Source organism: Macaca thibetana, chromosome 12 (assembly GCF_024542745.1).
Source record: "Macaca thibetana thibetana isolate TM-01 chromosome 12, ASM2454274v1, whole genome shotgun sequence".
Classification (NCBI taxonomy): Eukaryota; Metazoa; Chordata; class Mammalia; order Primates; family Cercopithecidae; genus Macaca; species Macaca thibetana.
In genome coordinates, this window is record NC_065589.1 from 108,652,845 (window position 1) to 108,675,464 (window position 22,620).

The 22,620-nt window shown below is 42.0% G+C and overlaps 2 protein-coding genes across 2 annotated transcripts in view; one reads left to right on the plus strand and one right to left on the minus strand.

Annotated features, from left to right (window-relative positions):
- RAB3GAP1 (RAB3 GTPase activating protein catalytic subunit 1) overlaps positions 1 to 22,620 on the minus strand; it is a 1,043,110-nt gene that overhangs the window by 463,462 nt on the left and 557,028 nt on the right. The window lies entirely within an intron of this gene.
- The window catches only part of TMEM163 (transmembrane protein 163), a 259,583-nt gene that overhangs the window by 4,806 nt on the left and 232,157 nt on the right, over positions 1 to 22,620 (plus strand). The window contains exon 2 of the mRNA XM_050751007.1: positions 898 to 1,017. Within this exon, the coding sequence (XP_050606964.1) occupies positions 898 to 1,017 (120 nt within the window). The remainder of the gene's footprint in view (positions 1 to 897; positions 1,018 to 22,620) is intronic.

The following is a 22,620-nucleotide window of genomic DNA, read 5'->3' on the forward strand; positions in this document are numbered from 1 at the left end:
ATAGTCAAAGGAGAAGGATAAACATATAAATCAAGATCATTCTGAAGACATTTTAGTCTTTGACCCCAGGCAGTTGTGGACATTGCCTGGGAATTGTCATGAATTTCTGTTGTCGAGGACTCTCCATGTTGAAAGCGTAGGAGATAAAAATAAAACTTGTCTTATACATGGCCTACCTCGGAAGCTACCTCTAGTTTTAGTAGGTTTGCCCCACTTTAATATTCTGAGAATTTTTTGACATGTGCTTGCTAAAAAGGATGTGTATACTATAGAACAGAAAAAGGAGGGAAGGAGACTTGGCTTATAATTTGGGCCTGGAGGCTCTTGCTGGATGTGGTTAAAGAGAAATGGTTCTTCTCCTGCTGATTGTTGGGGGAGCAGTGAGGTCATTTGTAGACTGACTCTTTGCTTTGGGCAAAACCCGATCCACCAGTTGGGACTGTGCTGGTGAATCAATGCAAATCAGTGCTCACAGCTGAGGAGCCTGAAGACCCGCTGAATGTGGGTGGTTTGTGCTGTTTTCCTAACAGAAAGGCCTTGTGGGCAGGAACAGCATCTACCTGAGGCCAAGCAACTTAACACAGGGCCAAAGGAGTGGCCTGGTGTGATATGTCAAGGAGTGGTGGGGTCTGTGGAGATCTTCGAAAGAGGACAGCTGCTCTTACCCTGCAGAAATACGCGGCCCATATTGTCAGAGCCTGTGATTTTTCAAGGGGTGCCAGAAAGCTTGATTTTCATGTGAAATCTTCTAATTGTTAAAACACAGTGTGGGCCAAACAAAACACATCTTGGCCCACGGGCTGTTAGTTTGCAATCCTTGGGTAAGAAATTGCAGCTCTTGCTGTGGGTTTCTTAGTAAGGAAATGTCTAACTTCCCTTTCTCCTTGTTTTTGTCAGGCTTACTAGAAAGCAGCACCCGCCTGAAACCTCACGAAGCCCAGAACTACAGGAAGAAGGCATTGTGGGTGTCCTGGTTCTCCATCATTGTCACCCTGGCCCTCGCGGTGGCTGCCTTTAGTGAGTATCAGGGGTCTCGTCGGCCAATATGTGCTGCTGTTGCCTGTTTTATTCTCTAATTCCTGTGGGATGTGCTTTTGCTTTTAGTTGACTATTATTGATGAGGAAATTTTTTTAGATGGGTGGATAGTCAGAGGACTTATAAATTAGTAAAATAGCTTCTCTCCTCTGCAGAGGAAAGACTGGTAAGAAGATGAGGTGGAGAGTGACTGGGAGCCTTGGCTCTCATCAGTATGCGGGCTTGCGGAAGTAGATGCTGGCTGCTAGCTGAATAGTGAAAATACTCTCGCTGGATGCCTTCAGCTTGGGCTGACACGTGACACATATATATCCTTAAGATTCTTATTTTGAGCCTAATGCAAGAAGTTGGGTGCAATATTGCAGTGAGCCCTCTCCTTTTCCCTGATCGTATCTGTGTAAGGCTTGGAGGAAAATCCTATGCACATTTTAGTGAAAGGGTAATGGGAGGGTCTTCTCTCAAGTTTTCGGTGGCCATGGAAACAAAACCATGTATTGCAATTAAGAAAAACTAAGGAAGTGGAAGTGTTTCTGCCAGATAATCCTGTTTGGGGGTTAGGAAGGCCGATGGCATGTGTTTTCTCGACTAACATTTTGCAGCCTATGGAAATGTACATGTGCTATTTATTCTTATGAATTGTGCAGTGACTCACAAGCCTAAGCAGTGTCAGTTACAGCTCAACCTTGGTAGAAACCCGAGTGGGGTGTGTGTGTGTGTGTGTGTGTGTGTGTGTGTGTGTGTGTGTTTTGATGCTAGGGAAAAGACTGCATTTTGTGACGAATTTCTTACCTAACAGAAAGATCTATTTTCTCAGTGATAGGCATCACACAAGGTGTCTCCTGTGACAACCCTCAGATTAGGAGAAGAAAGCCCGTGTCTGCTAGAAGACAAGCTATGTGTGCGTGTTGCTTAAAATTCTATTCTGCAAGGTTAGATCTGCTGCTGGAAGTTGGGGTTGGCTCCCAAGAGGGAGTATTACAATTTGACCAAATGCTCCCTGCAAAACTAGGCATATATTACTTGAAGCAATTTATATTGGAAAGACTGTACCATATCTTGGCTCTAAAACAGCCAAACATTTAGAAGTGGAGGGCAATGCATTCCCGAGTATCAACATTTTTTACCAGTGAGCCAGAAATCTAATGAAGGGGAATTCTGATTCCTGAAAATAGCTACTCCTTCCCCTTGCCCCCACTTTTTAAAAGCTGAAACAAGAATAACAAGCTGGATTGATGTCCCTAAGGGATAATTTGGTTGCGGTGGCTGGTGGAGGACTTTGGATCAGACACCATAATTTGCATATGTAAAGAAAAAGGAAAGGAATGAAGGGAGGCGATTTACAAACAGAATAATAGTAACTCAGACATGTCCATGTGCCTGATAAAGCTGTTTTGATTTATCACGTGGGTGTTTGAATGAAGACTGAATGTGAAGAAATATTGGGCAAGTCTTTCTTCTAGGAGAGTGATATTACATTTGCTGTACTTAAGTCTCATCATAGACAAAAATTATGAGGAAATTTTGATTTCACATGTTACACCTGATCAGTTGGGTTATCTTAAAACCGTTGTTCATTTCCTTTAATAAAGAAAGACAGTTGCATAGTGCATACAGAACTAGAAGGTTGCTTTGTGGAAAGGGCTTCTCTTTCTTTTTCTTTTAAAAATGATTTTACACCTTCTTTGCAGCAAGTATTTAATTTAAATCCTCTAACTTCTAGCCAATAAAATGTTGGTATTGGCATATAATATCATGATTTGTGTTAGCTATAGTACATTCAATTTGTTCTCACGTTACTTACAGTTTGTTCTGGTTTAGTCAAACCAAAAAATGTAGAAGGTGAATTGTATTTTCCTCCACTTTAACTATAGAGTAGCTTTAGTGTTTGTGTGTGTGTTTGTGTTTCATTTTTAAACCCTTGATGTGGTCTCTGATTGTGTTGTTAGGGTTGTTGATTTTACTATTTAGTTTCCTAAATGTATTTCTAATATGCAGTTTTTAAAATCTCTTCCAAAGCATCATTTATATGGTGCCAGACTTTTGTGAAATTCTTTTCCTAGTTTTGAATGGAAATAAATAGAGATTAAGCAATATAAACTGACTTTCGAAGTTATGTTTAAATTAGTGTCTTAAGAAAAAGGGAACATTTCAAAAATGGCAATAAAGATTTTTGTAAAGTGTCACAAAAACTTCCAGTCGTACTCTTCAAGGAAGGAGGTAGTTAACAGAGATGGATGAAACGCAGTGCTCTGACTTCCTGCACCTCTGTCCAAACCAGTGAAATGGCTGAATTGAATCAATTGGTATTTTTAAGAGGATTGCTGTAGCATTACTGTATATGATGCTTTGGTGTGGCGGAGAAGTTCTGGAGTGTGTGCATGTGTGCATGTGTGTTCTGTGTGTGTACGTGTGTTGGCGGGAGTGTTAATCATGATGAAGAGAAAGCGACTGTGTTTATGGACGTGGCTTCTTGCTACTGTTGGATGGTGAAAAATTTGGGGCAGGAAGATCATCCATCCTTGCATGGAATCAGAACTCAAGACAAATAAATGAACTGAGAGGTTTTTTAAAACTTTTTTTTTTTTTTTTTAGTTAGGTGGAAGGACAATATTTCTTGGAAAATGATAAATTCTACCTGAAGATTTACATACAAGGCCGACATCTCATATATTTTATAAACAATTACAATTTTGGGGGGTAATAGGGTCATCCTATGGCCATTCTCTTGCTAAGGGAGTTGTCTTGGAGTCATATCTCCTGGGGTCAGCTGGAGTTCCTGTCTTCACCTCCTTAGCTGCCATTTTCTATTTATTTAATCATGGTTACTGATTTTTAGCTGAGTATCTTCTGAAGAAATGCTGTGGGCTCTTTGGAGTTTGGAAATGAGGAGGGTAGATACAAGTTGGGGGGCACACCTCTTTTTCTCGGTCAACTGGAAAGATTCGTATTTTTACCTGACATGTACATTGTAGGTTGTGAACCTGAAAGTCTCTGAGACAGGTCTCAATCAGTTAAGAAAGTTTATTTTGCCTAGGTTAAGGACGCGCTTGTGACACAGCCTCAGGAGGTCTGAAAACATGTGTCTGAGGTGGTTGGGGTGCAGCTTGCTTTTATACTCTTTAGGGAGACATGATATATCAATGAATATTTGTAAGATGTATACTGATTTGATCTGGAAAGTTGGGACAACTGGAAGTGGATGACTTCCAGGTTATAGGTAGATTAAAAAATGTTCTGTTTGGCAATTGGTTGAAAGACTTGAGTTATTATCTAAACACCTGGAATCAATAAAAATGAATCTCTGGATTCTGATAAGGGATTATGGAGACCAAAGTTTTATCATGCAGAGGAAGCCTCCAGATAGCAGACTTCAGAGAGAACAGACTGTAAATGTTTCTTATCAGACTTAATATCTGCATTGATGCTAATGCTGGTCAGCTTTTCCTGAATTCCAGAAGGGAGGCTGGTACAGTGAGTGTCCTCTGAGTCCCCTTTCCCATCACGGCTGGAAACAGGTTTTCAGGTTAACTTTGGAGTACCCTTGGCTGAGAAGAGAGGTCCATTCAGATGGTTGGGGAGCCTTAAAATTTTATTTGTGGTTTACAAGTTAAAGATTGTTACCCTTCATCTCCTATATGCTTTCAGGTAATCAATATACCATGTCTTCTCAAGTTAGTAGTTTCTAAAAGATCTGATGATAAAACTAGCTTACGTCAGTATTACTGAGTTATTTGTTATAAATCGCATATGTAATTATGGTTGGCATTCACATGTCTAGGATAGTTTGAAAAATTAGGTGGACTTTCGAAGTTTGTGCCTTGAGTATGCTTTGAGAGGGACATGAACTATTTTTTAATGTGAACTATTTTTGATGATACTTGGTACTGTAGTGATTTTGGATCTGTTCAAATGCTGATATAAAACCAGATGGTAATACATCTTGACTATTTCAGAGAGAGCTCTAGTTTGGTTTTAAAATTCATTCTGTTTATAATCGGTAGGCAGCATGGAAAATGGCAATCCTGTTATGAACAAATGTGAAAAAAAGTCTGTTCTAATAATGAAGCTAGAAAGAGAACAGAAGTTCTGTTTCAAAACTCAGGGTTTTGACATCATTGATATCTTTGTCACAGTGATTTAGGAAAATGCATTCTGACTCTGTTTATCAGGTTTGAGTGCAAGTTAATTTTTAGGCACTCAATGCATGTTCTGTGGGAAACGAAGGCATATTTGAAACATTCTCAGGGGAAAACCTTTCCTAAGATACACAGCTCCATTAAAGAAGTACTTCAAACCCTGATCTTCTCAGAAAAAGCTCACTCAAAAACTAGGTGCAGCTGACCGGGAGTGGTGGCTCATACCTGTAATCCCAGCACTTTGGGAGGCCGGGGTGGGCAGATCATGAGGTCAGGAGTTTGAGACCAGCCTAGCCAATATGGTGAAACCCTGTCTCTACTAAAAAGAAAATACAAAAATTAGCCTAGTGTGGTGGTGTGTGCCTGTAGTCCCAGCTACTCGGGAGGCTGAGGCAGGAGAATCGCTTGAACCCAGGAGACGGAGGTTGCAGTGAGCAAGGATCATGCCACTGCACTCCAGCCTGGGCGACAGAGCAAGACTCTGTCTCAAAGTAAATAAATAAATAAATAAACAAATAAATAAGGTGCAGCTGTAGATTTAAGAACTAGAAAAACACCTTGGAAAGGAGTGATTTTCTTTTTAGATGTGGATATTTTAAAATAATTTATTTCATTTTAATGTAAACTCTTAACCCTTAAAAATGGTAAGATATGTATTTTTATTCTTTCTAAATTATGAGACTAATAGTTGAGAGATAAAATGAAATTGCATGATTCTTCTGTAAACTCAGCAAAAAACGTTTGAGAACTTTCTTAGGTGTTCTCTCATCTGACAGACACACTGGGAGATGGAAAACACATAAGGCTCTTCAGGCACTTTCTGGTGTGCTGAGAGTAACACGGACATAGTTGCAGTGGCCTTAAAGGTCTGGCCTTGGCCAGGCGCAGTGGCTCATGCCTGTAATCCCAGCACTTTGGGAAGCTGAGGCGGGTGGATCATTTGAGGTCAGGAGTTTGAGACCAGCCTGGCCACACCATGAGATCAGCCATGGTGAGATCCTGTCTCTACTAAAAATACAAAAATTTGCCAGGTGTGGTGGTGCGTGCCTGTAATCCCAGCTACTCGGGAGGCTGAAGTAGGAGAATCACCTGAACAGGGGAGGCAGCGTTGCAGTGAGCTGAGATCACGCCATTGCACTCCAGCCTGGGAGACTCTGTCTCAAAAAACAAACAAACAAACAAACAAACAAACAAAAAAGGTCTGGTCTGCCCTGACTTTTGCCCCCCTTTTTTTCCTCAAACTTCTTCTCCTTGGGACTGGAGCCCACGTCCTTTGGGCAGCCCATCTCACGGATCTCACAGGACAGCCTCCTCACTGACAACTCCCCTCCCCAAAGAGGCCTTACCAACTGCAGGCGCCCGTTCCCGCAGAGCAGTTTTATCCATGACACTGCCCGTTTCCTTCATCACAGTTCTTCCCTTTGTGCCCTCCTCCATGCACGAAGGCTGTGAAGCCCTTGTCGCTTCTGCCCGTGTCCCTAAACTCGCCTGTTTCCCCTACTCCTGAAATACTTCTGTGCCCCAAGACCTTAACCGTGCAGCCGACATTCTGTGTGTGGAATGATCCTTTGTATAGTTTGCTGGTCATGTATTTATTTTACTGAACAAAGCAGAATGTACACAAGATAAAAATTCCTGAGACCAAAGGAGCACAGTCCAAATCTCTGTCCTGTCCTAAAGTCTCTCTCTCCTGCCGGCAACCTTTGTTACCAGTGTCTTAACTGCTCTTCAAGATATTTTCTATGCATGTCCAGGCCCGGGCATGCTGCCTGCATACACTTCTGGCCGCTCCTCATGTCAGATGTGGCATCTAATCCTTGCTGGACTTTTCGCAGCCCCGGGCCTCTTGACAAGCTCCCGTGTCCACCTCCTCGTATGAGGTGGAACGATTGTGGAGAATCTGCAGGAATATTTTCCTGCCAAGCGTCCGGCTGCCGCCGCTGAAGCAAGCAATGGTGCAGGGGCCGGGGGATGTGGGCAGGAAGTTTGAGAGCCACATCCTGGCGGTGTTCTGAGGGATAGTGTGCTCCCCGTGGGTGTGCTCGCGACGATAAACCCGGAGGCTGCTTCTGAGAGGTGGAGACCAGGAGGGAGGAACAGGCAGACCAGCGGTTTGGGAACCTTGCCCTGACAACTGTCCCTCCCTCTACATTCTGCCTTCATACCCTGTAGCCACGTGATCAGGGATTCTGTACCTGTCACCCTCTGTGCCGTGAGCTCAGACAGCACATGGAGTGCGGAGGCGCATTTCAGACAGGCCACTTTGCTTACCATGAGGTCCCTCATGATCTTGTCCCCTTCTTCCTGGCTGCCTTCACCTCCTCCCATCCCCATGCACTGCCGGCTGCAGCCCCCAGAGGCTCCTTGCGGGCACCACAGGCTGTGTCGTGTTTCTCGCCCCAAACCCATGTACCTGCTCTTCCCTTCATCTCAGATGCCTTTGGTTCCTGACCTCCATGCTTCTTTTTCTAGCAAAAGTTTACTTATCCCTCAAGATCAAGATGAAAGAGCACCTTTTCTGGGAAGCCTTCCAGGCTGATTGGAATGCCTCCCTTCCCCCATAGCCCCATGGACACCCATAGATCAGGAACTCGATGCACGATACTTGAATCATCTTGGTATTGCTTTTGGCTCTAATGTGCACTCCTCCACACCAGGCCCGTCTTCTTCAGGCGGTGTTCTCAGCCGCGAACACAGTGGACACTCAGACGCTGGTTGGACTGGAGTCAGTTTTGCCCTGCTTGGGCACTGTGGTTGCAGCAGGCTGAGGATGTACATTTGCAGGTAGAGATGCCAGACAAAGGAAACAAAGAGAGCATCTTCAACTTTGTAAACGGTGGGGATGCAAGAGCTCATAGTCTTACCCCTCCTGCTTACTGCACTGCCCAGCATCCCCCCAGCCCCGGACTGAAGCATCCAGGCTTCTATTGACAGGGACTCCCCTGAGGCTGTTAGGAGGACTCATCTCCCTGAGTCTCCGCTCACAGTGGGCTGCTGTTCCCAGCAGGAGTGGGGGAGGGGTCTCAGCAGCTGCCTGCCTGCCCTGCCTGCCTTCTCAGTGCCTTCTTCACACAGCGTTGAATTGGAAGCACGGCCAGGGTGCATTAGCACTAGGTGCCCCTGTCGCACAGCCATGGCGGTGACACAGCGTAGCTGGGCGGTGAGCCCCAGGTGGGCTCATCTCATGCCCAGGGTCCCTTGTCCCTTCTTGCTTGGCTCCTTGCTGGCAGGGGCCCTTTGGGACATTTGTCAGGGTTTTTCCTCTTGCCTCTCAGTCTTTTTCCCATCATATTCGTGAAGCAGTTGGTTGCGAAGGGGTTTTCTGGTCTGTGGATATCCCAGGGCTGTAATTTGGTCCTGTAGGAATTGCCTCTGTCAGGTGAATTTCTGGTGTAGCTCCTTTTGGACAAGAGATGACTTCCCAGTGCCTTGTGCTGTGGGTTGAGATGCGGAAGTATTGAGAAACAGAAGGGACAGAGGAAGCCAGAGGTAGGGAGGGAACCCCTGCTCCTAACCCCAGCAGGGGAAACTCTTACTCCCTGTCCACCTTCTCCCATGTCTGACGGCCATGCCTCCTTCCCGCTGGCGAATGTGGGAAGTCCAAGATCAAGGTGTCAGCAGGGTTGGCTTTCTTCTGAGGCCTCTCTCGTTGGCTCGTAGATCACCGTCTTCTCCCTGTGCTTGTGCGTGGTTGTCCCTCTGTGTGTGTCTGTGTCCTCATTTCCTCTTACTACGAAGACACCAGGCATATTGGTTTAGGGCCCACCTTGATGACCTCACTTTAACTTAATTACCTCTTTAAAGACCCCCATCTCCAAGTACAACTGCATTTTGAGGTACTGGGGGTTAGGGCATCAACGTTTGAATTCTTTTTTTTTTTTGAGACGGAGTCTTGCTCTGTCGCCCAGGCTGGAGTGCAGTGGCATGATCTCAGCTCACTGTAACCTCCGCCTGCCAGGTTCAAGCAATTCTCCTGCCTCAGCCTCCTGAGTAGCTGGGATTACAGGCACATGCCACCAAGCGTGGCTAATTTTTGTATTTTTAGTAGAGCCAGGGTTTTGCCATGTTGGCCGGGCTGGTCTCGAACTCCTGACCTCAGGTGATCTGCCCCCGCTCAGCCTCCCAAAGTGCTAGGATTACAGGCGTGAGCCACCACACCCGGCCTCAACATTTGAATTTTGAGGACACACAATTTAGTCAGTAACAAATGCTTTGGCCAGCACCGGGCGGATAGAGGAAACTAGTAATAAATTCCTTAAAAGGACTTTACCTTCAGTGAAAGTGTGGACCAGAATAAACACCTCCAGCAGCCCAGAGACAATGAAAAGCTCATCTGTGTCAGTGTATTTCTGTGTGGACTGAGGAGGGGATGAGCGTGGGGGAGCCTTCACTGGAATTCAGAACCATGAGACTGACCTCATGTACATTTGTGTTTGGAATTTTTGTAGGTCGATGATTCCCTGGGAAATAGACTCGGAGACTCAGCTTCCCTCCAGGAGGTTTATTGGCAGTGGGGTGAGGGGCTGAGGGAGGCTGTCAGGAAGAACACCTTCGGGGAGCCAGGACTGGCAGAGGGGAGGTTGAACTGCAGTGTTCTTGCCTTAGAGGCTTGTCCCACAGGGACCTGGAAGCTGAGATGGCTTCCAGGTGAAGCATGGGGGCCAGACCAGTCTTTGGCGTGGGCTGCCGCAGGGACATGTACAACCACGGGGAGGCAGCGTCCTTCAGTGGAGGGGGGTTCTGGCAAAGGGATGCGGCCATTAGCAGTCCTCATTCCTGGCAGCTGGGGAAATGAGTGCCCAGGTCCAGGAGGAGAATTTAGGAGACACACCAGGGCATCCATTCTGGGAATGTATACCCTGAACTTAGCTTGGGGCCCCTCAAGCTGAGATAGTAACATGGACATGGTCCTAGGTTGGAAATACCCCTGGAGCATCTAAAAGAAGCAGGTGCAGAAGAACTTTGACTAAGGCCCAGCAGGTGTCCCATGCAGGCAGCCCCACCAAAGGTGAGCTCACAATCCAATACTAGAAAGCTCCCGAGAAGAGGAGCCACCATGATGGAGTGTCATACAGATAGCATGATTAGACCTGAAACTCTAGATGACAGAAGTAGCTGACAAAATCTGTAAAATAAGTGTGTTTAATATGAGTAGAAAATAAGAAAGGAATCAAATACACAAATGCTGAAAAGAGCAGCTGGAGAATAACCAAATAAAGACATTTTCAATTTTTTTTCTTTTTTACTCTCTAACATGGATGTAGTTATAAGAACGTTAAGAATGACAGCAGCCCCCGTTCTCCATCCCTCTCTCCTCTCTATTTCCCCCTCATTGTCCTCCCAGCAACCTCTTCACCTCCTGTAGTTAGTTCTTGTATTTACTTGTGTAAATAACAGGGTTCCAATGCTAGTTCTTAATTTGTTTTTCAAGTTTAGGCATTATTTGTTAACTTCCCCAAATGGAAGGAAATAATTTACTCTTTTATCCTCCTGGCCCCGCACAAGCAGACTGACTTTCTGCATTTCCATCCTTGTATCGTAGTTATGGTTTTCATTATTATGACTATGTAAATCCTCCTCCTAGAGCCGTAGGGTGAAGTATGATGACTTCTTTCTTGCACAATTTTTTATTTTTTCTGGATTTCATGTCTGTTTTGTTTATTCCTATGTTTACTTTTCTATGAATTTATTTCTTATTAAACTTTCATTCAGCATTTCTTTTCTAAGCTCAGCTTCTCTGTGATATTTTCGGATGCAGAGGTAATTCTATCAGTTTCTTCTTGAAGAAACCTCTCTTAGAGCACCTGATCTCTTGTAACCGGTGCTGGTTGCCCATTTCAACTGGTGCAAAGCTGCAGCTCAGAATCTTCCTTCCCAACCTTTTTTGAGATTTCCTTGATTTTTTCTCTTCTGTTGGAACCCATGTTTCCAGGATACCATGTTTTTCTCTTCTCTGGTTTACTCCCTTTTAGGGCGAATACATCTACTCCTAGCTCCCTAGGTAAGGTCGCACTGGAGGTGTAGCTTTCAAGCCATGTAATGCCTGAAAGGTCTTTAGTATATCCTGACACTGGATTGATAGCTGGATAGAAAATTCTCAGTAGGAAATAATGTTCCTTAAGAGTTCTGAAGACTTTGCTTCATTTTATTGTCATTTGTAGCGTGGCTATGAAAGTCCTAAGATCTTCTGAAACTTACACTTTTGCATGGGACCTGCTGTGGTGGGGGCTGTTTTATCCATACACACCCTACTTCCTATTTCTTTGTCTTTTTTGTTCTACTTCCTGGGAAATTTAATCACCTTTATATTCCTACCTTTCTATTGAGCTTTTCATTTCCATTATCAAGTTAAAAAATTATCTGAGTGTATTTCTTTAAAAAATTATCCAACTTTTGTTTCGTGGAACTTTTTTGAAAATTAAATTTTTTATTTTTTATTTTTATTTTTGGATAGGGTTGCTCTCTGTCACCCAGGCTGGAGTGCAGTGGCACAATCACAGCTCACTGCAGCCTCGACCTTCCAGGCTCAAGTGATCTTCCCATGTCAGCCTTCTAAGTAGCTGGGACTACAGGGGCGTGCCACCGCGCCTGGCTAATTTTGGGATTTTTTGTAGAGATGTGGTTTTACCTTGTTGCCCAGGCTGGTCTTGAAGTCCTGGGCTCAAGCAATCTGCCCACTTCAGCCTCCCAAACTGCTGGGATGACAGCTGTGAGCCATTGCTCCCTACCTTGGAGCTTTTTAATAGCAGTTATCTTTCTGAAAATATTTTTGATGGTTAAAAAGTACTTTTCCATTTCTTGCATTGTCTTCCTCCAGGTACTTCTTTACCCTGTTGCTTTGGATTTATCATTCATGTTAGGGGAGGAGTCCTATGAGTGTGGTCCTAGATAGTTTGTTCTTGTTAAAAATAGGTCATTAAAAGGCTGTCCTGAGCTCCTAGCATGTGGGCAGTGTTCACTGTAGGGTGACATGTTGGACTGTTTTGTTGGTGGATTCCAGTTTTAAACTTTCAGATCCTTCTTTCTGGCCTGCCCAGGGTTCCCTGAGATGGTTTCTCTGAGCCTCTGCTTTGAAGGTGAACTCCTGACTGCTTGAATTTTGGGAGCTGAGTTGGGGATGAGGATGGAGATTTCAGTCTTCTGTTTGAAATTCTTTTTTTTTTTTTGAGATAGAGTTTTGCTCTTGTCCCCCAGCCTGGAGTGCAGTGGCGGATCTCAGCTATCTGCAACCTCCTCCTCCCGGGTTTCAGTGATTCTCCTGCCTCAGCCTCCCAAGGAGCTGGGATTACAGGCACGCGCCACCACGCTTGGCTGATTTTTATATTTTTAGTAGAGATGGAGTTTCACCATGTTGGCCAGGCTGGTCTTGAACTCCTGAACTCCTGACTTCAAGTAATATGCCCACCTCAGCCTCCCAAAGTGCGGGGATTACAGGTGCAAGTCACTGTGCCCGGCCTGAAATTCTTTATTTAGCCTCTTTGAGTTTGGTTTCCCCATCTTTGGCTGAGTTTGGTATTCCTCAAAGAAGACACTGTTGCACCTTCTCCAGAGAAAAATCCTCCAATCATCCAATAGGAGAGTTGGGGATGAGTGGGTATTGCCCTTCTGGGCAGAGCTGGGGAGGGATTCTGGAGAACTCCTTTTTACACAGGCTTTGAACAAACCTCCCTATTGCCAGTCTTCTCTTTATTATACTGTGCTACCAATTTCTGCTTTATTGGGTGTCCTGAGGTGTAAATTGGGTTGCCTTTTTGCTTTCACACTGCTGTGTTAGGAGTTTGCTTTCTAGAGTCTGTTAAATCAATTACCACTTGCCCATATGCTTTCTAGCTTCTAAAAATTGTTTTTGTTGCCTTTTCCATTTTCTTTTTTTTAAAATTCACTCTGATTTCTTTCTAATTTTTATGGTTTTCCTTTTTAAATTTAACTTTTTAATTTGTTTTGAATTTACTTTGGAGGACCAAAACAACATGTTTAGTACATCGTCTGAGCTCCAGATCTGTGCTTCCAACTGCCGGTTAGACCATGTGGATCGTCCCTATGCACCATGCATCTGCGTTCATCTAGTTTCCTGGAGAGGTCTCTTCCTTTTTTTTTTTTTTTTAACTAATGGTTTTGTCTTTTCATTTTTTACTTTGTTTATTTATTTATTTTTGAGACACAGTTTTGTTCTTGTCACCCAGGCTGGAGTGCAGTGGCGTGATCTCGGCTCACTGCAACCTCTGCCTCCCGGGTTCAAACAATTCTCCTGCTTCAGCCTCCCAAGTAGATGAGATTACAGTCACCTGACACCACACCTGGTTAATTTTTGTATTTTTAGTAGAGACAGTGTTTCACCATGTTGTCCAGGCTAGTCTCGAACTCCTTACCTCAGGTGGCCCACCCACCTTGGCTTTCCAAAGTACTGGGATTACAGGTGTGACCCACCGCGCTTGGCCACTCTACAACACTTTTGATTATAATATGCTACATGATTTTTTTGTACTAGAAAATAAAAAATTGCTGCTATTGAACTATGTGCTATGCTAGTCATTCTGTGAGCTATTAATACTTGATTTCAGAGTTGTTAAAATGTGAAAAAAAATTCACTTTGATGATTTCTATCCTTTTTCATTTAAAAAAAGTGCTGGTCACATCCTACCAAATTCATTTTATGTGTTACTAGTGAGTTGTCACCCTTTGGTTTAAAGAACACTGATCCAGTGGCTCAATGTAGACCCATGCATCCAATAAGGATGTTTGCACATTATGGAATATTTGTAAAAGGTGACTGCTTCCATCATATGCAAAAGAATTCTCATCATATTCCTAAGAATGTGTATTTTACAATGTTCTCTGACCACAGTACAATAATAATTTGAAATAAAATATAGCTAAAATACCTCTACATATCATAATACATGTTGGGAAATTAAGCAACACATTTCTGAATAGTTCAAGGATAAAATTTATATTAAATATTAAACAATATTTAGAGCTTACAATGAGAAATTGAAAGTTGATAAACAAAACTGTCTAAAACAAGAAGATAAGAAACAGCAAAAACAGTAAATGCAAGATAAATAGAAGAAAAGAAACAATACATTGAAGAATACAAATAAATGAAAGATAAAAAGATATAAGAAATCAACAAAACTAAAAGCTGTTTATTTTAAGACTAATAAATGGGCTTAAGTCTGGTAAGATTGATTGAAAAAGAAAAGAAATGAGTGAAAGGTAATTAGAAGTGAAATGAGGAGTATAATTAGTAATCTGAGAAAATTTAGGAAATGAGACTATTATTTACAATTGTATGCCCATAAATTTGAAGACTTGGATGAAGTGCATAGTTTACTGGAATAACTTGCCATGAATGGTTTATGACCATTAAAGATGTTAATCCAAGACAGTAGTTCACGATCAGAGGTGACTTTGCACCCTCTCCCTTTCCTGGAGACATCCAGAAATGTCAAGAGACACTTCTGTTTGTCACAACTGGGAATGGAGGTGCTACTGGTATCTACTGGGTGGAGGGCAAGAATGCTGTTAAACATCCTACAGTGCAGAGGACAGCCCCTCACAGCAAAGAATTATCTGGCTCAAAATGTCAGTGGTGCCCATGGTTGAGAAACTCTGATCCAGGCCAGCAGTGGCTTTATGGGTGCTTTCATATGTTCAGGGGTCAGATAATCCCAATCTCATGCACTCCATTCTACAGAAAAAGAAGGAAAACTTCCTATATCATTTTGAGATTACTACTACTGTGATACCTAAATCAAAGGCAATAGAGAATTTATAGGTCAGTATCACTAATGAATATAGATTCAAAAAGTCTTTAATAAGATATTTGCAAACTAAATCTCATTGTGTTTATATAAAAATAAATAAATAAATGAACATGCTCAGCACATGTGTTTATTTTCGGAATCTAGGATGGTATAATCAGAATGTTTATTATTTAATTTACTGTGTTCATAAAAGATCAGGAGTTCGAGACCAGCCTGGCCAACATGGTGAAACCCCGTCTCTACTAAAAATACAAAAATTAGCTGGGCGTGGTGGCACGCGCCTGTAATCCCAGCTACTTGGGAGGCTGAGGCAGGAGAATCACTTGAACCCGGGAGATGGAGGTTGCAGTCAGCTGAGATCATGCCACTGCACTCCAGCCTGGGCGACAAGAGTGAAACTCCATCTCAAAAAAAAAAAAAAAAAAAAAAATTTGGGAAGAAACCTATGTGGCTCACGCCTGTAATCCCAGCACTTTGGGAGGCCGAGGCGGGCGGATCACAAGGTCAGGAGATCGAGACCACAGTGAAACCCCGTCTCTACTAAAAATAGAAAAAATTAGCCGGGTGCAGTGGCAGGCGCCTGTAGTCCCAGCTACTCGGGAGGCTGAGGCAGGAGAATGGCGTGAACCCGGGAGGCGGAGCTTGCAGTGAGCCGAGATTGCGCCACTGCGCTCCAGCCTGGGCGACAGAGCGAGACTCCGTCTCAAAAAAAAAAAAAAAAAAAAAAAGTATCTCTCAATACAAAAAGCATTTGATAAAATTCAAGGCAAGATAAAAACTTTTAGCAACTAGGCTGGGAATTGCTGATAAAGGTTATTTAACCTAAAATATTAATTGTAACTGGTAAATTAGATAGACTCAGCCCTTTATTTTTTTATTATTTATTTATTTATTTATTATTATTATACTTTAAGTTCTAGGGTACATGTGCATAACATGCAGGTTTGTTACATATGTATACTTGTGCCATGTTGGTGTGCTGCACCCATCAACTCGTCAGCACCCATCAACTCGTCATTTACGTCAGGTATAACTCCCAGTGCAATCCCTCCCCCCTCCCCCCTCCCCATGATAGGCCCCAGTGTGTGATGTTCCCCTTCCCGAGTCCAAGTGATCTCATTGTTCAGTTCCCACCTATGAGTGAGAACATGCGGTGTTTGGTTTTCTGTTCTTGTGATAGGTTGCTGAGAATGATGGTTTCCAGCTGCATCCATGTCCCTACAAAGGACACAAGCTCATCCCTTTTTATGGCTGCATAGTATTCCATGGTGTGTATGTGCCACATTTTCTTAATCCAGTCTGTCACTGATGGACATTTGGGTTGATTCCAAGTCTTTGCTATTGTGAATAGTGCCTCAATAAACATACATGTGCATGTGTCTTTATAGCAGCATGATTTATAATCCTTTGGGTATATACCCAGTAATGGGATAGCAACTCAGCCCTTTAAAATCTAAAATGAAGATAAGGACGTCTACTGTTACCACTTCTCCTCATTATTATATGTGATGTCCTAGCCAGTATAGTAGGGCAAGAAAAAGAAAGAAAGTTACTGTATATGGATTGGGGAGGAAAAAAGTAACCATCATTACTTGTGGATATTATAGACTACATAGAACTTTATATATACTATAATTATATCTATATATAATATAGATAATGTCTATCTGTAGAGTTATTATAGTCTATATAGAGCTTTCTATAGCTCTACATAGAAAAGCTAAGGGAAGCCAGGCGTGGTGGCTCAGGCCTGTAATCCCAGAACTTTGGGAGGCCGAGGTGGGCAGATCACCTGAGGTCAGGAGTTTGAGACCAGCCTGGTCAACATGGCGAAACCCTGTCTCTACTAAAAACACAAAAATTACCTGGATATGGTGGTGGGTGCCTCTAATCCCAGCTACTCAGGGGGCTGAGGCAGGAGAATCGCTTGACCCTGGGAGGTGGAGGTTGCAGTAAGCTGAGATCGCGCCATTGCACTCCAGCCTGGATAACAAGAGCAAAACAATGTCTCAAAAAAGAAAGAAAGAAAAAAGAAAAGCCAAGGGATTCTATAGACACTATTAGAAGTAACAAATTCCAACAAAGCTGCTGGGGATGGGTAGAAGTTTAATATACTAAAATAAAATGTATTCTTATATAATAGCAACACAGCAATACATTTTTAATTTTCATAATGATATCATTTCTCATAGCAACAAACCAAAAGGAATATTTCTAATACATGTATAATTCCTTCATGAAGAAAATTATAAAATGCTATTAAAATGCATAAAATAAGATCTGAATAGAGAGAAATATCATGTTCAGAATTGGGAAGACAATCTAATAAGGATGTCATTTCTCCTTATATTAACCCTAATACATGCAATTTCACTAAGCATTCCAATAGGTTTTTTCCAGTGCGGGTGGGTAAGCTCTAAAATGTTTATGGAGGAATAGAGGGCTAAGAATAGTCAAGATAATTTTCAAGAACAAGGTGTGTTTATATCTCAAAACTTCTAAAACTAGGGCAGTTGAGATTGTGATATTTTTAGGGACAAATAGACCAAGAAAGTTGAATATGGAGTCCAGAAATAGTAACCAGATATATGGAAATTGGATATGTGAGAGAGGTAGCATCACACATCAGGGAGGGAAATAATGATACACCACAATTGGCTGTCTATATGGAAAAACTAAAATAAGTTTGAAGTTTGTACCTCCCACATACACAAATATAAATTCCATGTGATTTAAGAAACTAAACCTGAAAAGCAAGAATTAATTTTTTTTTTTTTTTTTGAGACGGTGTCTCGCTCTTGTTGCCCAGGCTGGAGTGCAGTGGCACAATCTCGGCTCACTGCAGCCTCCACCTCCTGGGTTCAAGCAATTCTTCGGTCTCAGCCTCCTGATAGCTGGGATTACAGGCACCTACCACCACGCCCGGCTAATTTTTTGTATTTTTAGTAGAGACAGGGTTTCGCCATGTTGGCCAGGCTGGTCTTGAACTCCTGACCTCAGGTGATCTGCCCGCCTCGGCCTCCCAAAGTGCTGGGATTACAAGCGTGAGCTACTGTGCCTGGCCAAAACTTTTAAACAATAATATGAGACTCTCTGTTTGACCTGGAAGTAAAAGAAAGGCTTTTGAATTTAAGACACAGAAAGCACAAACCATGAATAGAAACTACAAAAAATTTAACTTCAAGCTGACTAAGAACTTTGTGCACAGAAAACACTATATAAAGCACTAAAAGATAAGTCACTGGGAGAAGACATTTACAAAGGATGTAACTCATATGTGTTTAAGGAGACTATTCTAGCACTTTCATTTGTGAAAAAAAAAAAAGAAAACCTAGGAGGGAGACGATGTCCATTAACAGAATATTTGATAGACATATTGTAGTGTCTTAATATAGTGGATCTACATTTTGGAACATTTTTCAGCTTTAGGAGACCTACTGTGCCCTTTTCATAACTAATATATATGTATTTTTTGTTTTTGTTTTTGAGAGAGGGTCTCACTCTGTCTCCCAGGCTGGAGAGCAGTGGTGCGATCACAGCTCACTGCAGCCTCAACCTCCAGGGCCCAAAAGATCCTCCCACCTCAGCCTCCCAGATAGCTGGGACTACAGGTGCATGCCACCGTGCCCAGATAATTTTTTGTGTTTTTTGCAGAGACAGGGTTTTGCCATGTTGCCCAGGCTGATCATGAACTCTTGAGCTCAAGGGATCTCTCTGCCTCGGCCTTCCAAAATGCTGGGATTGCAGGCATGAGCCACTGCGCCTGGCCTCCAATATTTTGTCATACCTGTTTTAGTATCTTAAAATGAACTTCTATTTATACACACCATTAAAAAATAGTATTATATCTTAAATGTAATGTGAAGGAGAAATGAGAGGAAGATAATTTTGAAAATCATTGCATATAGTTATATATATACACACAATGTATATAGTTATATAAATGCTTTGTATGATGATATTAGATACAACTAAGTAGTTAGTGGCTTACACCTGCATTTAATGAATAAATTTGAATCTAAGGGGGTTAAGAAAAGAGTCATACTGTATTGTTGACATTTCCCTTTGTATGACATTTTGAAATAAGTACTAAACAGGTATATTGGTACACATATGTAGAATCATCACGAATGTGGCAGCTCCAAGAACAGACGGATACAAGTGTTTGTATTGTATTTTGAATACTTTGAATAAAGTTGCCATTGGTGACCTCATTGTCTGAAGTGGTTTATAACTCTTTATAAAGGGTCTGAATAAAACCAGACTCTTCTCTTGATTTATCATAGTAGTTCCATTCCCGGAAAAATCTGTGTATATTTAAAGCTATGCAAAAGAAAATGAAAGAAACTCTCCTATGTAGGTAAAATAGAGTTGAATTCTAGGCAGAGATAATTTTTCACCTTAATGAGTATCATTTTAGTTATCTGAAAATCTTATGGGTTGAGAGAAAATTCTTCATCGTGCATAACTGCTTTGAACATTTCAGCATATTAAGATCCCTGGCTCCCTCCCACCCACTAAATACCTTGATCTCACCGGTTCAAAATTGTGACAACCAGTGACAACCCTACAAGTTTCCAGCATGCCCTCTAGGGTGGAGTACTGCCTCACCGAGAGCTGCACAAGTAGAACTAGCAACGTGGATGAATCTGAAAGGATAAAGCAAGTTGTAAAAGCCTACCGGTTTCATAATCATAAATAACACAGTATGTTGCTTGTGGGTCTGTAGGTAGAGAATAATAACAAGCATAGGAATAATGAATTAGACTCAGGATAGTGGAAATCTTGGGGTGGACAGAGACAGGAATCAATGAAGGACATGCAGAAAGCTTCAGTCATAACTGTACCGATTGTAAGAGAAAGCAAAGATGCTAAAGTGTTAGGTTTGTCAAAACTGTGAGGAGATGGTTCCTTTATTATTCTGTAGTTCATCATATGCTTAAAACCTTACAGAATGGTCTCAGGTGAGACAACAAAGCAAGAGGCTAAATAAGGTAAGTTCAGAGGAATGGTTACCATTGTATCTATGCCTTTCCATGATACCCTTTATTCCCTCCTCCACTGATTTTCATTATTTTCTTTCTTTTCCTTCCTTCCTTCCTTCCTTCCTTCCTTCCTTCCTTCCTTCCTTCCTTCCTTCCTTCCTTCCTTCCTTCCTTCCTTCATCTGTTTTTTTGTTTTTTTTTTTTGACAGAGTCTTGCTCTGTCACCCAGGCTGGAGTGCAGCAGTGCAATCTCAGCTCACTGCAACCTCCGCCTCCCAGGTTCATTCGATTCTCCTGCCTCAGCCTTCTGAATAGCTGGGATTACAGGCACACGCCATCACACCTGGCTAATTTTTGTATTTTTGGTAGAGACGGGGTTTCACCATGTTAGCTGTGCTGGTCTGGAACTCCTGACCTCAGGTGATCCGCTTGCCTTGACCTCCCAAAGTGCTGGAACTACAGTGCCAGCCCTGATTTTCATGATTTTCTATTGATTCTTTCCTATGAATGGATAACGATTTCTTTCCTCTCCTCTCTCTTTCTCACAGCATCTAATTTGAAATAATATCCTTTTATTTACAGTCTATCCATAGGGCAATCAACAGATTTATTGTTTTTCATATAACCCCTATGAATATTTTTGTGTAATTTCATGTATTATTTTCCATTTTTCATATATCCTCTTCAGTGCCTCTTTTCCCTTTAAAATATACAGCATCTTCATTTTTAGATCATATAGACATTATATATTCTGTTTTTCTTGGAATCATCATTTAGTCTTAGTTCTACAAGTAAAAAAAAAAAATCGCTTTTTTTGAAACAGGGTCTCATTTTATCACCCAAGTTGGAGTGCAGTGGTGTAATCACGGCTCATTGCGGCCTCGACTTCCTGGGCTCAAGTGGTCCTCCCACCACAGCGTCTTCAGTAGCTGGGACCACAGGTATGCACTACCAAGCCCAGCTAATTTTTAAATTTTTTTGTAGTGATGGGGTCTCACCATGGTTGGTCTTGAACTCCTGGGCTCAAGCGATCTTCCTGCCTCGGCCTCCCAAAACGCTGGGATTACAGGTGTGAGTCACCGTGTCTGGCCAGTGCAAATATTTTTAATAGTCGCTCCCAATCCTTAGGTTCATGCTTCACTTCAGTCCCTTCTTTACTGGGTTCCTCAGGGAAAGTTCATTGGAACAATACTTCCTGAGCTCTTGCATGTTTTTAATATTTTTATTCCCTGTGGCCTTTGTACTTGAATTTTGGCTGAATATAAAATCCTTGACTCATATTTTCTTTCCCAAACATCTTAAATATGTTACTACAGTATATTATGGCATAAAGCATTACTGTAAATGTTTTATGACAACCTTATTTTCCTTTCCCTTAAAACTGACTTGTCCCTTGTGTTGGATACCCAAATAATTACTCCTTTTTAAAGGTTCAGAGTTTTGCCAAACTATGTCTTGGTGATAGCTATTCTGGGTTAACTTTTTTCAGGTAAAAGGTAGTTTCATGTCTGTTTCAAGAAAGCTACAGTTTTTAGTTTTCGTTCTGTTCTATCACTTTGATTTAATTCCTTAGGGATTTATAATGTGTGTATGTTGGCTCTTTTTTGCTTGTCATTTATATCTAGTATTTTTTTTCCACATCATTTCTATTTTTCATTTCTTTTTGATTAAAAGTGTGGCTGGGCACGGTGGCTCATGCCTGTAATCCCAGCACTTTGGGAGGCTGAGATGGGCGGGTCACCTGAGGTCAGGAGTTCGAGATCAGCCTGGCCAACATGGTGAAACCCCGTCTCTCCTGGAAATACAAAAAATTAGCCAGTTGTGGTGGTGGGCACCGGTAATCCCAGCTACTTAGGAGGCTGAGGCAGGAGAATTGCTTGAATCCAGGAGGCGGAGGTTGCAGTGAGCTGAGATTGCACCACTGCACTCTAGCCTGGGTGACAGAGTGAGATTCCGTCTAAAAAAAAAAAAATTTTTTTTTCCTCCTTTCCATCATTTAGTTATCTAAAAGTATTAGCATTGTTTTTAGTTTTGCTAGTTTTTCTGATGTCTTTAAGGAGGAATTCAGGGAGATTAAAAAACTTTCACCAGCATTTTTTCTTTCCAGAAAACCATGGAGTTTGTATTTCTTTTTACCTGGGTTCCTTTTACATTATGCTTTTATTTATCCAGGGAGATTTCTGGCATTCCAATTAATTGTACTTAGAGATGCTGTAGTATTTTTAGATATCAATTGACCTTTGTTCACTTGATAAAGTACATTTTCAAAATGGAAACTTTCTGCTATATTTTTTAAAGAGTAATGTGTGTATATAGTCATTCTGTGAGAGTTTGGATCTAATCCCAAGTTATTCTTCAGTGTGAATGAGGAGATATGGTGTCAGAACTGAATAGATATTTATTACAGAGTAATTGATGTACCAGTCTCCTGAAAGGAGAGGCTTAAACTTTACATGTCCACAAAGAGAGTATTCTTAGGGAATGAATTCTGCATTACAAACGATGACCATCTTTTTTGTCCAAAGCAAGGACAGATGTGATTTACTTCTGGTGAAATAAGAATAAGTTCTTAGTGGTAAGTTAAATCTCAGCACCTTTAAGTGATAAAGTCACCATGGTAATGACACTGGTCCTTTAGTTCTCCAGTATTGGCAGTGCCATTCTTTCCAGATGCCATCATTAGAGATTCGTTACCC